The sequence below is a fragment of the Canis lupus genome, chromosome 20, assembly GCF_048164855.1.
Source record: "Canis lupus baileyi chromosome 20, mCanLup2.hap1, whole genome shotgun sequence".
NCBI lineage: Eukaryota > Metazoa > Chordata > Mammalia > Carnivora > Canidae > Canis > Canis lupus.
The window spans coordinates 45423935-45440323 of record NC_132857.1 but is presented as its reverse complement, the minus strand read 5'-3'; the positions used below and the strand labels follow the sequence as shown (position 1 = coordinate 45440323).

The window sequence follows — 16389 nt, the reverse complement described above, 5'->3', positions numbered from 1 at the left end:
AAGACTGGGGCTGCAACTGGGGAGAAGTTTGGGAGCTGTGGGGTATAATGTAATGTAACCACAAAGGCTGCCTCAGCAATATCAGAGGGTGGGTGTTTAAAAATTCTATGGCTATGTGTCCTATTCTCCTTTGTACCGTTCAATTTATTTAAGACTGAAATAGGGCACAAATATAATTAGAAAAATACTTTAGTTTTAGGTTTTTGTCTGTAGGTCCTGACAGCCTTGCATGTTAGAGGTAGTCAGAAAATGCTTGTGAAGTTGAGTAAGAGCACTATCCCACTATCCCCCACTCCCGTGCAAAATACTTGATCTCCTTATGCTCCGTCACATGATCTGTTTGGGTTTCCTCTTGGACACTGGCCATTTTTGTGTTTATTTTCTCGGTTATTTGCTATCTGTCTTGTCATCACCATCCAATTTTCTACTGGAATATTTCTTTAATAAAGTCAAGGGACTCTGTTTGCCTGGGGTCCTTTCTCTTCCCTACAGTGTGGCCTCAGCTGTTGGGAGAATGCCCAACACTCTGAAAGCATCCGATGAATATTTGTAAAACGTATGAATACACTTCTACAATCCTGTCTTCGAGAGCAGATGTCTAAATAGCACGGTCACCATATAATTTATTTTTCACATTGCCACTTTTGACAATGAAAGAAGACACTGTAGGTGCCAGGATAACAGGTAAAAAAAATTCAATCTTTGTTGGATGAATAAAAGGAACATGGAATATACACTCATTTAGATCACTGGAGGGTCTGACAGATATCAGGATTATGGAATAATACCTTGAATTAACATTTTATTTATTTAAAATTCAAATAAATTTTAATTTTAAAATATGCTTTATTATTTAAAAATTATTTTAAAAGTATTTTATTATTACATCTAACAATTCAGAAGATCGAGACATCTAAAGGTCAAGAAAGGATTCCCAAGAAGATATACTAATAGACCCTTATAAATTGGCTAGAGGTGGTTTATAACTAGTGTTACATTGAATGCCAAGGGATACTACTTATTTGACTTCCAAATGTTTTATGCAACTTGATTTCTCTAAGTAGTTAACTTTTCTTCCTCAGTCCCAGTGGTATGTTAGTTCACAAAATTACTTCCTTAGGAAACCCTTGATTGTTTCTCTTTATTATTCTGAGGCTTAGAAAAGGTGAATTTAAGTTCAAACTCTAATTATCTAAAATTCTCCAATAGTGGGATTCAGATATGGAAAGGTTTTTCTTTTGTTTTTGTCTAACAAACGGGCTGTTGCATCCACAGTACTAACAGAGCTGTTTGAAAAATTAAAGTAATACCTGAACACTAAACCTACAGTTAAGGCTCTTATTTTTAAAGGTAGCATATTAGCATAACACAGAGATATGTCGAGTTTCACTGACTTTATACAGTGGCAGAATTAGGACTGCCAGGCAAAAATAATAATAAACAGATATATCGCCTTTGCATTGAACACATTCTTGTCCTAAGTAATGGTACTTATGAATATGCATTTAGTTAGAAGGTGAGGAAAACTGGCAGGGGTTGGCTGCCTTTGGGCTCGTGATCCAGTCTGTAGGCTCGTCCCCTTTGAGTTTTCTCCTATGATCCAGAACCACATGAGCAATGACAGATATTAATTGAAATTCCTCCTATGTGTCAGTTACTGTGCTCATGGAAACTGGGTGGGGGGAGGGGGGATTTACCCACGAAGAACCCAAACAAGGTCTTTGGCCCCTCAGGTATACAGAGTTACAAGTGATTCAATATGGGTGTGAGAAGAGAGTAACAGGAGGCAGTAGTGAGGGGAGTGATGGTAAGATGTTCCACCTAAGGAAAAGTAGCACACACTCAAGGGTGTGAATGAAATACACTGTATTAGAACAGAGAGAGCCAATGTGCCGATGGAGGGTGATGGACATAGAGAGGCAGGCATGGGTGAGATCCTACACGTCCTTGTGGACCACATTTACAGTACAGACTTCATCCTTTCTCTACTTTTCCATGCTACCCTTTACCATTGTAAAAGTCACACTCCCCAGAAGACCCATGAGGACAAGATTGCAGTGTTTATAGCTGTGGAATAGCCAGGGTGAGTCATTACCGGACAGAGGAGCAACCAGTTCTGACAAAAGACATCACTAGTATGAAAAACACCTCTCATTTGTATGAGTCTGTAGTGAACTCATCAACATACAATATCACCTGTTTGCTTGTTTACCATCTGTTGTCCTACGACTATATAGTAAACTCCATGAGAAAAGGGCAAGTGTCTACCTCCCATCCACTGCTGCATCCCTAACACACTGAACTAGAACTAGCACATGGGTATTTGTTTAATGGCTAAATGACTCTTCAGTTAATAGGAAAACAATTGTTCAACTTTGAGTTTTTAAAATACACTTAGGCTGTTATTATAATGTATAGATTTTAAGTGGGGTGAAAGGATGAGAAATGATATTGGGAGACAGAGTGACTAAGTCTATAGAATTTTCCTTGAAAGATCCTAGGGAGTCTCTAATGACCCTTTCTACTATTGAGGGCTAAGAACATGGAGATGGAAATTAACATACAATAAATACCCATGATGTGTCAATTACTGTGCTAGGTGTTCATATACTTTGTATCATTTAATTCTCAAACTAAAAACACCTCCAGTGTGCATGAATTCTATTTTATAGATAAAGAAACTGAGAATCAGATTAAGTAATTTGCCTAAACAGCTGCAATTTGAACCTAGATTTACCCAACTTTAAAGTGGATGCCCAAGTGGAAACTATAACATGCTATTGATCAGAACATTTGAGGAGCAGTAGGTCAATAACTGAAATCTTGAGATTTACCATTTGGTTTCCTGAGGTTCCTTATAGGCTCTCAGCTGTGCAGGAAATGGCATGTCATTATTGGACATTGTGACTCCCATATTTTCATTGTGGGTGATGTTCTTTGCAGAGTCATTTTCAGTTTCCTTAGGCCCATTTTCCTCATACAAATCCTGACTACTGCTTTCATCTCTACGCTCTCCAAAATCTGAGAGCTAAGTTCACAGAAGAACCCCTTTTCCATGCTGCATCCTGCCCCAGTTCCTTAGATAATCCCAACTGAGGGAGATAATTATCTGCAACCCCAGCACACTTATTTGGGAGGAGCTGAGAAATGCATCTATGTCCTAGTGCCAATGGTCCAGTCACTTCTAGAAACCTGCTCCCAAATATTTTTGTTTGGCAATCAGATCCAGGTCTTGGTATACTCTCCTCCCAATCCCGATTCCATGATTCTTGCAATTTACAATTCTTCCTTTCTTCTCCCCTGTTTAGTGCCTAGCCATACAACAAGATTTTACCCTAGGGCCCTCCTCCAGTAACTGACTCCTACCTTGGGATAAATCAGAACTCTTTTTCAGAACCAGAGTTCTATCCTAAACCATAGGTTCCAATTATTTTCTTTTTGTGCTCTCTTCTATGGACAATGTCTTAATCCTCACTTGAGGCTGATGCTGGAGTGCCATCTATATATCCATTTGCCAAGCTTCTGAGTATCATTTGCCTTTCATTCCTTACCATTGCATATCATTTTCCCACTGGGATCCTGGGAACTTGTGGTAATGGTTGCTATCTGTTCACCACAGATTTATATTCCTTTTCCTCCATAGTGTAACACTATTGCTGAGAAGTGACTGGACATCTAGAAGCTACATTTGCTGCCCAATCATCTTGCATTGAGCTGGGAACATGGGACTAAATTTTGTATAATATAGATGGAAGGGATGTATGCTACTTCCAAACTGTCCCATAAAAACCTGCATGGATCCAACTGGATGGCACCCTCCAGAGAAAATTGGTTATGTTAAAGTGATAGACCCTCCATCAGCCTGTGTCCTTGATTGACTTTTTAAAGTGCAAACAACCCCTCCTTTTATGTGAGTGAAAAATTACTCTCTAGTCTAAGATATTAAGCTATTGTGACTTGGGGGTTTCCCTGACACAGGATCCAGCTATACTTATATAATACATACTTCTTCCAAAAACCATGGAGGCCTTTTTTTTTTTTTTTTTTTTTTTTTTTAGAGAGGTCAGGGGGCAAAGGGAGAAGAAGAGAATTTAAGCAGGCTCCACACCTAGCGTAGAGCCTGAGGCAGGGTTCCATCTCACAAGCCTGATATGACTTCAGATGAAATCAAGAGTCAGATGCTTAGCCAACTGAGCCACCCAGGAGCCCCAAACTTATAACCTTTTGAACAAACACTGTCCTACTGGGCTAGCAGCTCCTCTAGTGTCTGCCACTGTGACCAGGTCAGTTTTGCAACCTCTACTTAGACATAAAGGACTGATACAAGATCAAATTCTATCTTGCTTCCCCTCTGGGTCAGCTTCATATTCCCTCTACTGGCCAACCTTATGCCCATTTGTCAAGCTATGACATAGAGAAAGATAGTTAGAGACCAAACTATGGGGGTGCCTGGTGGCTCAGTTGGTTAAGTGACCAACTCTTGATCTCAGGGTTGAGAGTTCAAGACTCACGCTGGGCTCCACACTGGGCATGGAGCCTATTTTTAAAAAAATTAAATTGGGATGCCTGGGTGGCTCAACAGTTGGGTGTCTGCCTTTGGCTCAGGGGTGATCCTGGAGTCCTGGGATCAAGTCCTGCATGGGGCTCCCTGCATGGAGCCTGCTTCTCCTTCTGCCTGTGTCTCTGCCTCTCTCTCTTTTTCTCTCTCTCTCTCTTTCTGACTCATGAAAAAATAAATAAAATCTTTTTTAAAAATTTAAATTAAAAAAATTAATAAAAAAATAAAAACCAAACTGTTTGGTAGGAACACACATGGGGAACCCAAATACCTCCATGGCCACAAGTCTTTGAACATTCTGTCCAAGCTGTCCATCCTGAGAGCTGACAGTTGACCACACATTCTACCAGGCAGTGAATGCTCACTTTCTGGGGCTTCTCCAAGTTACGCTGCAGATGGAAATAAAATATGATTTTACTGCAGAAATCATATCACTGTCAAATCAAGTCACTATCCTTTCATGAGAAAAACTTTATTCTCTGCCCTTTAATCCATGATAATAATCTTTCTATATTTTGTATGGAAAAATATCCTTTCTTATATAAATTGATGGCAGTCCTAGGAAATGGTTGTCCTAACTTCACAAAATAGAAGTTTGTTGGCTCAACTTTCTTTCTTTTTTTAATACTCAACTATAGAATAGACCTGCAATTAGGGTACTGGGAAAGTAGGCAGTTATGTGACACGGAAATCTGTCCTCACTTAGCAAACACAGAAACAGGAGGATGCCTCAGTGTTAAATTCAGCTACTTTGCACCTCTGGATGGGCCAGTAGTACATAAAGAGCTCCAAATTAACAGCTAGCCAGGCTAAAAAAAGTAAATAAGAATAAAAGCAGAATCAACAACCAGAATATACTCATTAAAAAGACCTATTAGGTTGAAAATATAACCATACTCTAAATCATGAGAAAAATTGATGACCTGGTTTATTTTTCTCTTGCCCTCTCTTAAACCAGCATGTAGCCAAAATCTATTGATTTTCCTAATGGCCAAATAGAAGAGATCTTAGCGAAATAAAATAAATCATCTAAGAAACACAGAAAGAATAATGAAAAACTGCTACAGAAATCACAGACTGTGCACTTATTGAGGAGGACTCCGACATTCAACATGTGCTAAATGAATGTTAGCAATGTTCACACCAAGCTAAAATGAATGATTATAGCATGATTATCTGCTGCATGGGCAAAAGCGGAATTACCACATAGGATCTTCAATCCATTTGAGATATAGGGATATTCCAGGTAGGTTAATACTTTGGGACTTCTTTAAACTAATATTTTTAAAATATTCGTTGAACATATGGTATTTGGAAAGCAGAGAAACCGATTTTTCTATTAATGAATAGTTCATATCTTACTTTGTATCAGAGGAAAGATTTATTACATACACCAAATGTAATAAGATTTTCAATGTATTTGGAGTCGCTGTAGATTGGGGATTTATTTTTCCTAAAGCAGACAACTTCACGGGGGGTCAGATTAAATGAAATGTTAAAATAAAGTGCTGAAACTTGGTGGGCAGAACTCTGCACTGTCTTATCTGGTTTTAGAGTATTTCACCGAATGGGATGTCCAATTTCAGATGGCCTCATCCCAGGGTTGTTGTTTATCTATAGCTGTATGGCTGGTTCAGAGAGCCATGTTTTTAAAATATTTAATAGGAGAATACTTAAGTCAGGATAGGTGAGAGAAGTTTGGTTTTTATTTTAATTCCACTTGTGGACTCTACCTGTGTCAGGAGAAATGGGACCAATTTTCATTTTGCCAATTTGTTTAAGAAGCTTCTGTGGAAACCTGAGTTAACTGACCCCGTATTTTCAAATTAGTCCAAAGACCATGTTGGTGATACTTCTAGTGTGATAGCATGTGGTCATCTTTATTTCTATTAAACTGTCCCCACAGAGGTTTTTCTCTGTTAGGAAGGAAATGCAAATTCTTTGGGACATGTTTGACTACACCTTTTGCCCAAAGTCTACACAGTTTATCACAGGAAAAAAAGGAACAATAACATGAAAAAAAATTCAGAACTCATTAATTGGAACTTGGTAGGGAGGCATTTTAACTTAGATTGAGAAGAAAAATACAACTGTGCTGTTTACCTAGTGATCATTTGCTAAGAAAATGAGCAGCATATTCTTACAGCAAGTGTCAGTGTTCATCTTTAAGGAAAGGCACAGTGTTCATATATGCAAATGAATTACTGGCCTAATACAGAGTCCTGTCTAAATATTAAAGTCACCTGCTGTGAATAATTTGTTAGCAAGCAAGTACATCTATATAAGTTCTTGAAAGTAATAAAAATAATTTTTTAATGACTCCACTTACTGCAAAAGGATTTTTCATTTTGACCAAGTTCCCAGTCATTTTGACTAAATTCAAACTAATAAAGCATAACTGCGCTATACCAGTTACCTCTCACTCTAACGGAACCTAAGCTTCAAGAAGCTTCCAGAAGGAATCAGAGCTTGTTTATATCAAGCATCAAGGTTGCAGACTAATATTAAGACACACACAGCTCTGAGTGTGAGATACAAATATAGACAAATTACCTGCTCACACTGGTCCACACCAACTGGCGTGCCGTCACTGCGTACGCAGCTCAGAAGGCGTGTCCTGACGCCTTGTCCACAGGTGGCATTTTCACTCAGCTGGCATGTGCTCCACTCTACAGGTATAGGATCACCACAATGAATTTCAGAACTATGGTCATGTGAGCAAAAAACAGCAAACCTTTGATTATTTGCATTGGTGAGGAAGGACAGTGTATACATAATCCTAAAATCATTCCCAGGTGGCTTCAAAAAGCACCTCGCAATTCTTTTTTTTTTTTTTTTTTAAAGTGTTGTGTTTCACTTCACAAAGGGCTTCTAAGAGTTCTTTTTTTTTAAAATTTTTTTTTTAATTTTTATTTATTTTATGATAGTCACAGAGAGAGAGAGAGAGAGGCAGAGACACAGGCAGAGGGAGAAGCAGGCTCCATGCACCGGGAGCCCGACGTGGGATTCGATCCCGGGTCTCCAGGATCGCGCCCTGGGCCAAAGGCAGGCGCTAAACCACTGCGCCACCCAGGGATCCCGCACCCCGCAATTCTTTAATTGCAAAACAAATAAACAACCAAATAAAAGTGAGTTACCTTCCTAAATTTGCGTTCTAAAAGTAAAAACCTGAATGGTTTGCTAAAGATCATGTCACTGTCAACTGAAGAGGAAGGGAAAGACACTAACCAGGATGGAAAGGAAAACTGGGGATCCCTGGGTGGCGCAGCGGTTTGGCGCCTGCCTTTGGCCCAGGGCGCGATCCTGGAGACCCGGGATCGAATCCCACATCGGGTTCCCGGTGCATGGAGCCTGCTTCTCCCTCTGCCTATGTCTCTGCCTCTTTCTCTCTCTCTCTCTCTGTGACTATCATAAATAAATAAAAATTAAAAAAAAATTTAAAAAAAAAAGAAAGGAAAACTAGTTTGGAATCATCTGTTTGCTGGGGATAACAGAGAAAAGGAACCCAGAAACAATGCTCCCCTTTGATGTAAGCTGAAAAAATTTCAAGGATTAAATCCAGTCATCTAAACCATTCCATATGTTCAGTACAGCGGAGCTAAGAAGGTGCCTCGGAAAGGACAGAGAGAGGGATGCCTGGGTGGCTCAGCAGTTGAGTGTCTGCCTTTGGGTCAGGGCATGATCCTGGAGTCCTGGGATTGAGTCCCACATCAGGCTCCTTTACAGGGAGCCTGCTTCTCCCTCTGCCTGTGTCTCTGCCTCTCTCTTTCTGTGTCTCTCATGATTAAATAAATAAATAAAATCTTGAAAGAAAGAAAGAAAGAAAGAAAGAAAGAAAGAAAGAAAGAAAGAAAGAAAGAAAGAAAGAAAGAAAAAAGAGAAAAGAGAAAAGAGAAAAGAGAAAAGAAAGAAAAGAAAAGAAAAAAGAAAAGAAAAGAAAAGAAAAGAAAAGAAAAGAAAAGAAAAGAAAAGAAAAGAAAAAAGAATGAACGGAGAAGGACCTCAGAACTACATGTTTATTACAGAAAATCTAATTTTTTCAAATTATTCTCTCATGAGGGAATATTTTTATAGATTTGGAGAGTCTCATTACAAACTAAACAACTGGGAGTTTGAACAAATTATCCCATAACTAATCTGACTCTTAAAAAAAAAAAAAACACCTCTTACTTTTGGTGTAGAGTGTTCTATGATGATAAACATTGAGAACCTCTTTAAAGACATGTTCCATGTTGGATAAGTGATCTGTGATGTAACAGGAATAGTAAACATATACAATAACTATATTATTTTATTTTTTTGAGAGAGAGAGGGAGAGAGAATGCACGTGAGGGCAAGTACTTGTGTGCTAGTGGAGGAAGGGCAGAGGGAGGGAGAGAAGCAGTCTCCCTGCTGAGCCCCCCCACCCAACACAGGGCTTTATCTCGTGACCCCAAGATCACAACCTCAGAGGAAATCAAAAGTTGGTCACTTAACGGACTGTGCTACCCAGGAGCCCCATAAAAATCAGCATTTAACAGATATGTTCTTCCAGGAAAGCAAATTGTACTGTATTTCTAAAAAAATTACTATGAAAATCAAGGATCTGAAGCACGTTTAACTAGACAAAAAGGTCAATACACTAGATCATCTTTCATCAATAAAGACAATCAAATTGCCCCCTAGAATTCACTATGAAGTTTTCTATGTGAGAAATCTCAGTGGTGCCACTGTGACCTCAGTAGGGAATTGAAGAGGTTATTGCTTGGTGTCTGCAGGCATGTGACAGTTTGGTTGTCAGCACCGAATTCAATTATGAGACTTAACATGGTTCTACATTTGGTGGCATTTTGTATATCGGCTACTGCAGGGAATGGCAGGTTGCAAGTCAATGAAACTAAACAGTCTGTGGTATTACGCACTGTGGTAAACAGAAAAATCCTGAGCAGTGGCTGAATAATGAAGTGTATGGGATTTCCTGGTGCCTCTAAAATATCCCTGTCCACTCAGGTCTACCATTTATTCTCATTGAGAACCATAGAGCAAAGTACATCACAAGCCTGAATTTCTTGAAATAATAAGGGCCATGAAAGAGCTAAACGCTATGACAGCATGACTACATTCTTCTCTAAATGGTAAATTATGCCCTGCTGCTTATTTTTCTTGTTTCAGTTTATCATGGCTTAATTCAGTTCTATTCTGAAACTTTGCCAAGTCTTTCTAAGTATCTTGGAATTCAGAGATTCCAGGTGGCTTTTCTGAACCTCCATGTCAAAAGTGGGCATTTCTTTTGTGAAGGGACACTGGAAATGTCAAATCCTCAGCCTTTCCGTGCAATACACTCTCACATCCTGTCAGACCTTAATCCCAAGAATGAAAACATACACACACATTCTCCCATTAGTCAGTGTGCAGGGGAAATGGCACGGCTGTGGATTTCAACTGTACCTGTTAGATTGTACTGGAACTGGAAGCAATTTTCATTGAGGAGGCAAGGCCGCACCTGTGAGTCTTCAGCACATGTCCTTGAATTCAGTGGGGGCCTTAGCAGATGGCGGGTTCTTCTCTGCATTGAGTGAGGATCACATGACTATGAAAATAAAACAGCAGGCCGAGTTAGAATGGACCCAGACTTAGTTGGTAAATTATATATGATTATCTGTATAATAACGTATAACAGCTATAGGGAAAAGACAACTGAGAATGTTAAACATAGTGTTTAGAAAATAAAACCATTTTGTGATTCAGTATAAATTATTTTTTTGTTTGTTTTGCCCTCCTGACAGCTTTTTCTTTTTCTATGCTACGGTGAAGGCTACATTTCCATCTCCCACATAGAATTAGGCACATAGAGACTATTTTCATCAATTAAACATACTCTGTGCTCCACACTCTGTGAATGTTTGAATAAATGAAAAAAAGAAGACCATGTCCCTGTGCCTCAGAGAGTCTAGCCCAATAGAAATAATCACACAGAACATTTTAATGAGAAAATCATTTTTAAAACCCTAGAACAGGTATATAGAGATAATTATAAAATCAATATTGAAAATATACCAGAACTTTCTCTTGAGAGGTCTGATCCACAGGGGATGAGCCACTGCACATAATACTGCCCTTTTAGGAAAACAAATATATAAATGTGAACTTCAAAGGCCTCTTGCAAATATCACTTTGCCCAAGGGTCCTCTTACAGCCCCGTTCATATAATGCCCTTGAGCCAGGTAAACCTCCCTGCCATATTTCATCCAGCCCCTCTACCCATGGTGAACCTTCAAGCCCCCCCTCACCCACTAGAATAATCTTTCAACTGTCCTAAATCCTCCCCTTCCTCCCCTTCAGAACTCTAATCAAGGCTTCATCACGGACACTCTTTCTTTCCATAAAGATAAATTCTTCTCCTCCTTCCTGAGAAACTCTCCACCCATGCTCAGGAATTACTTATAAGAGCTGTTTCTGAAGATATGCTACACCTGCCCTAATAATACTGCCACTCTTTCTTTATTACCCTGGCTCCTTCCTTTACCTATAAACTGTTTGAGGGCATGATAGATCATGATTTCTACTTTCCATGTCAATCTCTAAAAATCTTGGTATGTATTTGATACAATAATTGTTTGATAGATATCATCAAGTATGGTCACAACAACACAATTCCAGACCCCCAAAGAGGCACATAGATGCTTAAACCACAGGAGAAATAAAAAGTCTCTGAATTAAGGTCATCAAATCATCATTTCTACATCGGGATGTTTCATTTATTTTTATTCCTTTTACTTTTTCAGATTTTGTAGCAAGACCACAACCTGTAAACTGAATCTTGGCTGTTAATCAAGATGATAATGTTGGATTGCACTGAAATATGCGGAAAAAGCCCACAAAATTTTTCTTCTAATTTTAAATGTTTGGAGCCACAGAAACACATTTTTTATCCATGTGACTTTATAGTTGTATAATCTGTCAATATTGGTAAACTAATTTTACATTTTAATTGTATCGAATTGTCTCTGTATGATAAAGGGCCAACAAAATCAGGTAATTATACTTAATTATCTGCAAATGAATCCCATGCTAAATGCTTACCAATAATTTATTACAAGTTCACCAATTAATTTGATTATTTGTTCTCATAAGAAGGAATAAGAGCTTAAGTGATTTGCCAATGAACAAAAAACGAAGGTAAATAGGTAGATATCCCTGATTAGTGTTCAATTGATTTTCTACCTTATAAAAAAATCAATTGATGTTGGAACCAACTGACTGTTAGAATCTATATACCTGCTTAGTCTAAGCCATCAAAGCAAAAAAGAAAATAACACATGCACACATCAAATTGTTATGCTACCTTGAACAATTTACTCATATGCTCTATATCTTACTTAGCTCCTCATCTAAACCTGAGGGAGAAGAGGGTATAGGGACATAGGTGTAATTTGACATTTAAGAATTTCCTCACTCAGACCTCAGTCTATCAGTCTCCAATTCTGCTGGATATGGTTTTAAAATATTCAGTTGAGCATAACCCATTGTTCATAGTCATGTACACATTGGTAGTTATTTTCTAGAAATTAATATATTGAAAACCAACACCGCAGCTAACCTCTTTACTAATTTTCTCTCTATAGAAATAGATAGGGGAAAGTGTGGGTGGCTGGAATCCACAAACACAATCCAACCTAATCTTAGGCAATATTTTTATGTTCCACTTAAAAAAAATGCCCTACCACTGCTAATGACTGATAGATAGGTTAATGTTTTCTCCTTATTTCTTTCTATTAGCTATTTATAGGAAGTTCATAAAGTAATGAATTTGTCACAAGGAAGGAGTGGGGCTAAATAAAAAAGAATGGTAAAGGATGCTTATGTCTGGATGATTTCTTTATTGGATCAAGATTCCTCAAATACAAACCTGGATCTCCTCTCCTCTAGAGTATTGATATAAAGACATATTGTCAATTTCCTAAATGAAGAGAGAAAGTGATGTGCGGATAACTAACCCAAAGTCTACTTTAGACCAGTTTTATTATAAAGATCAAGGTTATGTAGCTAAAGTTTATTTGCTAGGGAAAAAGATGACCAATAAGAACCAGTTAATCTCTGGTAAACAAGCCCCCTTTATGAGACTGGATTTTCTAGCTTATTACCTTTGAAATCCAGCACTTAAAGTTCAATCTTTCCTTATGACATTGTGTTTTCATACCTTTTGTTCTCTCTAGCAATATGGCCTTTACCCTTGAGCCTGACCTGAATATTTGTATTCATCTGTAAAAATTATTTTTTAAAAAAGATTTTATTTATTTATTCATGAGAGACACAGAGAGAGAGGCAGAGACATAGGCAGAGGGAGAAGTAGGCTCCCTGTAGGGAGCCTGATGCGGGACTCAATCCCAAAACCCTGGGATCACACCATGAGCCAAAGGCAAACACTCAACCACTGAGCCACCCAGGCATTCCTTCATCTGTCAAAATTAAATCAGATATCCACCTGAGAGCCTCAAGTGACTCCCTTGCACCCATAAAATTAAACTTGAGTATAGGAGGATTTTGTATACTCTAAGAGCAGGTGACTGACTATAAGGAGTCCATGGAGAGGTTTTGGGTGTTGATGGAGTATGAGTTGAATGAACTCTTAACATTAACAACCAAAATTAACAACTGTCCTTTTCCAGACAGTTGAAATAAGTGGTTGAGAAGAGTCCTAAATTGAGTCAAACAGGGAAACTAGCAATGAAGGAAAAGGAAGGACCAGTACATGAATGGGGAAGGAAACAAGATCCAGTAAACAGTACAAAGTAAGTTGCTATAGTTCTGAACACTAAAAACAAAAGAGGGAAAGAATGAATAAGCCCTGGACCACGAAAATGACATTAGGGAAAAACAATCCTTAAATACACCCCCTCCTAAAAGTTTAAAAAATTTATTTTACACACAAAAAATAGGGTGCCTAGGTGGTTCAGTTGATTAGGTGACTCACTCTGGATTTTGGCTTAGGTCATGATCTCAAGGTCAAAAAATTGAGCCCCATCTCAGTCAGGCTCTGCAATGGGCATGGAGCCTGCTTAAGATTCTCCTTCTCCCTGTCCCCCTTTCTCTCCTTTCTCCCTTTCTTTCCCCAGGTTTCTAAAAAAAAAAAGGCAAAGAAAATTATCAAATTCAAATCCCAAACAACAGTATTATGATAAAAGATAATAAAGGTCAAAATATAATCCCCCCCAAAAAAAACTATAGTAGAAAGACATGCATAAAAAAGTGGATGAAAGCCGCTATTTCAAAGTGAACAAATCAGAATTTAGAAAATGGAACAAGATAAGAGTGATCATAAATAAGAATTGGAAAAACATAGACTTTTAGTGATAGAACTCAGCTCAGTAAATAGAAATAAAAGAAACGTCATTTTCAGAAATAAAGATAAAACTAGGAGAAATACAAGAATAAAAATATACAAATTGTTTTTGTTCAAGAAAAACAAAAAGAAAAAATGAAATAAAAAAAACATTTAACAAGGGAGAACAGTTTTTGAGAAAAACTAGCAAAGAGAAAAGTCAGTCAAAACAGATGCCACATGCACATAAGATTTTATGAAGAAGAAAACCTAAGCAAGAGAACAGAACTGAAAAAAAGATTTAAAAATCTTTGAAAAAAGGGAAGACTCAAAACTACTTATTGAAAGGGCACTTCAGACTCACTGAGACATACCCTAGTAAAAGTATTAAGCTTTAAAAAAAGAAGAAGAAAAGATTCTGTATCTGGGCAAGATACCAGGATGGTTTACAAAGGATAAAAAAAAGATTGGCCATTAGACTTTTGGACAAGAAACCTTAATACCATAAAAAATTAAGAGTTATTATAAAGATATATAAAGAAAACAAACAAACATGACCCAAGGATTTTATATTCAGCAAAGCTGACTTTCAATTAAAAGACCATGCATAAACTGTTGACAGTATGCAAGAACTCAAGGAATGATGTTTCCAGGAGTCTTTCCATAGGAATTTACTGGTTACTGAGTTTTAGACATCCAAAAGGACTGGGAAGACATGCAATGCAAAGACATGTGGTGAGCCAACTTTACATGCAGAATCTATATGAAGAAATAGATAAAATTCAAATATAAATAATAAGAGTCAATGAAAAAAATTAACTTTTTAAAGTATTCATGTTCGTGGTAGAAGTATTGTTATACTGAGAATGTTTTCTGTGTTACATGGAAAAAAGAAAATGTGTAATTATGATAGATTCTGTTTCTTTTAAATCCAGTGTCCTGGAAAAAGTGATTCTTAGTATAGAAAAAAGGAGATATAGATATAATGTAGAATTTAAAAGAACTCCTATAGGTCATCAGTATGAACCCCTGAAGTTTATCATTTGAAATAATGATATACGTTTCAAACCTCTGCCTACTGAGGTGGCTTTAGGATACTTAATGAGTTTAATGAGATTAACAAACATAAGCATTCTGAATTCTTAAAAGAGTTGTGGATTTTGCAAGTGCAAAGAACTCATCAATGTACTTCATACAGATTAAGAGTTTCATACAAAAAAGAATACTTACTATGATGTCATAGCGAATATGATCAGAAATTAAAATACCATAAACTAAAGTTACTGGTCAGTCAGAAGGGACAGAGGGTGGATTCCTGGGCCCTACACACGCAGGCTCTGTTTCTTCCTATACTTTACTCCAGATTTGAGGAGTCTAACAAGGCATTTAATCCTATGTATAGCAGAATAGCCTCTTACAGCTTCTATTTGTCTTTTGAGGGATTAAAGGGATAACAGTGGATACTGAAATCATATTCTGGATGCTGTCTTAAAACCTAAATAGCAATAGGTAACATTTTAGAATATGAACATTGACATTACATGGGGATTACTGCATAAAGCCCTTCAACTTCTACTGATATAGGTATACTTCTAATATCCTCGTTTTTACAGATGATGAAATTGAAGTTCAAGAAATAGAACAATTTCATAGTAGGTGCTCAAGACAAGATTTTAATTGAGGGGGGCTAATTTGTTCTTCAGTATTTTCAGCTGTTCTATGTGTAAAATAGCAGTACTTGTCTAGTATGTTGAGGTGGGGACAGTGGGTAAAACAGTGCACCAGAGAGGTGTTCTGTGACTGTGATTATTGTGACTGCTATTTATTTTAACCTGGGAAGATTTTATTTATTTTTTTTTTAATTTTTATTTATTTATGAGAGTCACAGAGAGAGAGAGAGAGGCAGAGACACAGGCAGAGGGAGAAGCAGACTCCATGCACCGGGAGCCCGATGTGGGATTCGATCCCGGGTCTCCAGGATCACGCCCTGGGCCAAAGGCAGGCGCCAAACCGCTGCGCCACCCAGGGATCCCAAACCTGGGAAGATTTTAGTATGGACAATGGTAATTAGAGATGGAAAAGGAGAGAGAGAGAACAGACACAAGGAACTATGGCTTATAAACTAATCGAAAAGCAAGAGAAGCCAGGCTGAAGAATGAGTCAAGCTAAGGACAGGACAGTGAATAAGCCTTGCTGCCTTTGAGGAGACCACGGTTCATGAAAGATGCTCAAAGTCTAGGGGCTGTTGCATCGTATTTAGAGAGTTAATTGGAAAGAGGAGACCACACGTCTCAGTGTAATGAAACTGACAAGAGCAGGGGCAAAAGCTATCATATCATCAGCATGAAATAATGTTCCTGGTAAAGCTTTGCTGGCCTATTGCTGGAGGAAGTTAGGATGACCCATAAATATCTGGAGATTTTTGCTTAGCTAGGATGTTTGGGTGAAGATTTTATAATAGTCAGGGACATCCCCACATAGTCCTTCTGGTTGATATTTTACAATACTAAGGAATAGTGAAGGTACAAAG

At 37.9% G+C, this 16389-nt stretch overlaps 1 protein-coding gene across 1 annotated transcript in view; it reads right to left on the bottom strand.

The window, feature by feature from the left end:
- Positions 1-16389, bottom strand: part of THSD7B (thrombospondin type 1 domain containing 7B) — a 725689-nt gene that overhangs the window by 35980 nt on the left and 673320 nt on the right. Inside the window, exons 17-19 of the mRNA XM_072789046.1 lie at positions 9986-10127; positions 7112-7227; positions 4830-4947 (exon numbers count right to left, since the gene is read on the bottom strand). Coding sequence (XP_072645147.1) covers positions 4830-4947; positions 7112-7227; positions 9986-10127 — 376 coding nt within the window. The remainder of the gene's footprint in view (positions 1-4829; positions 4948-7111; positions 7228-9985; positions 10128-16389) is intronic.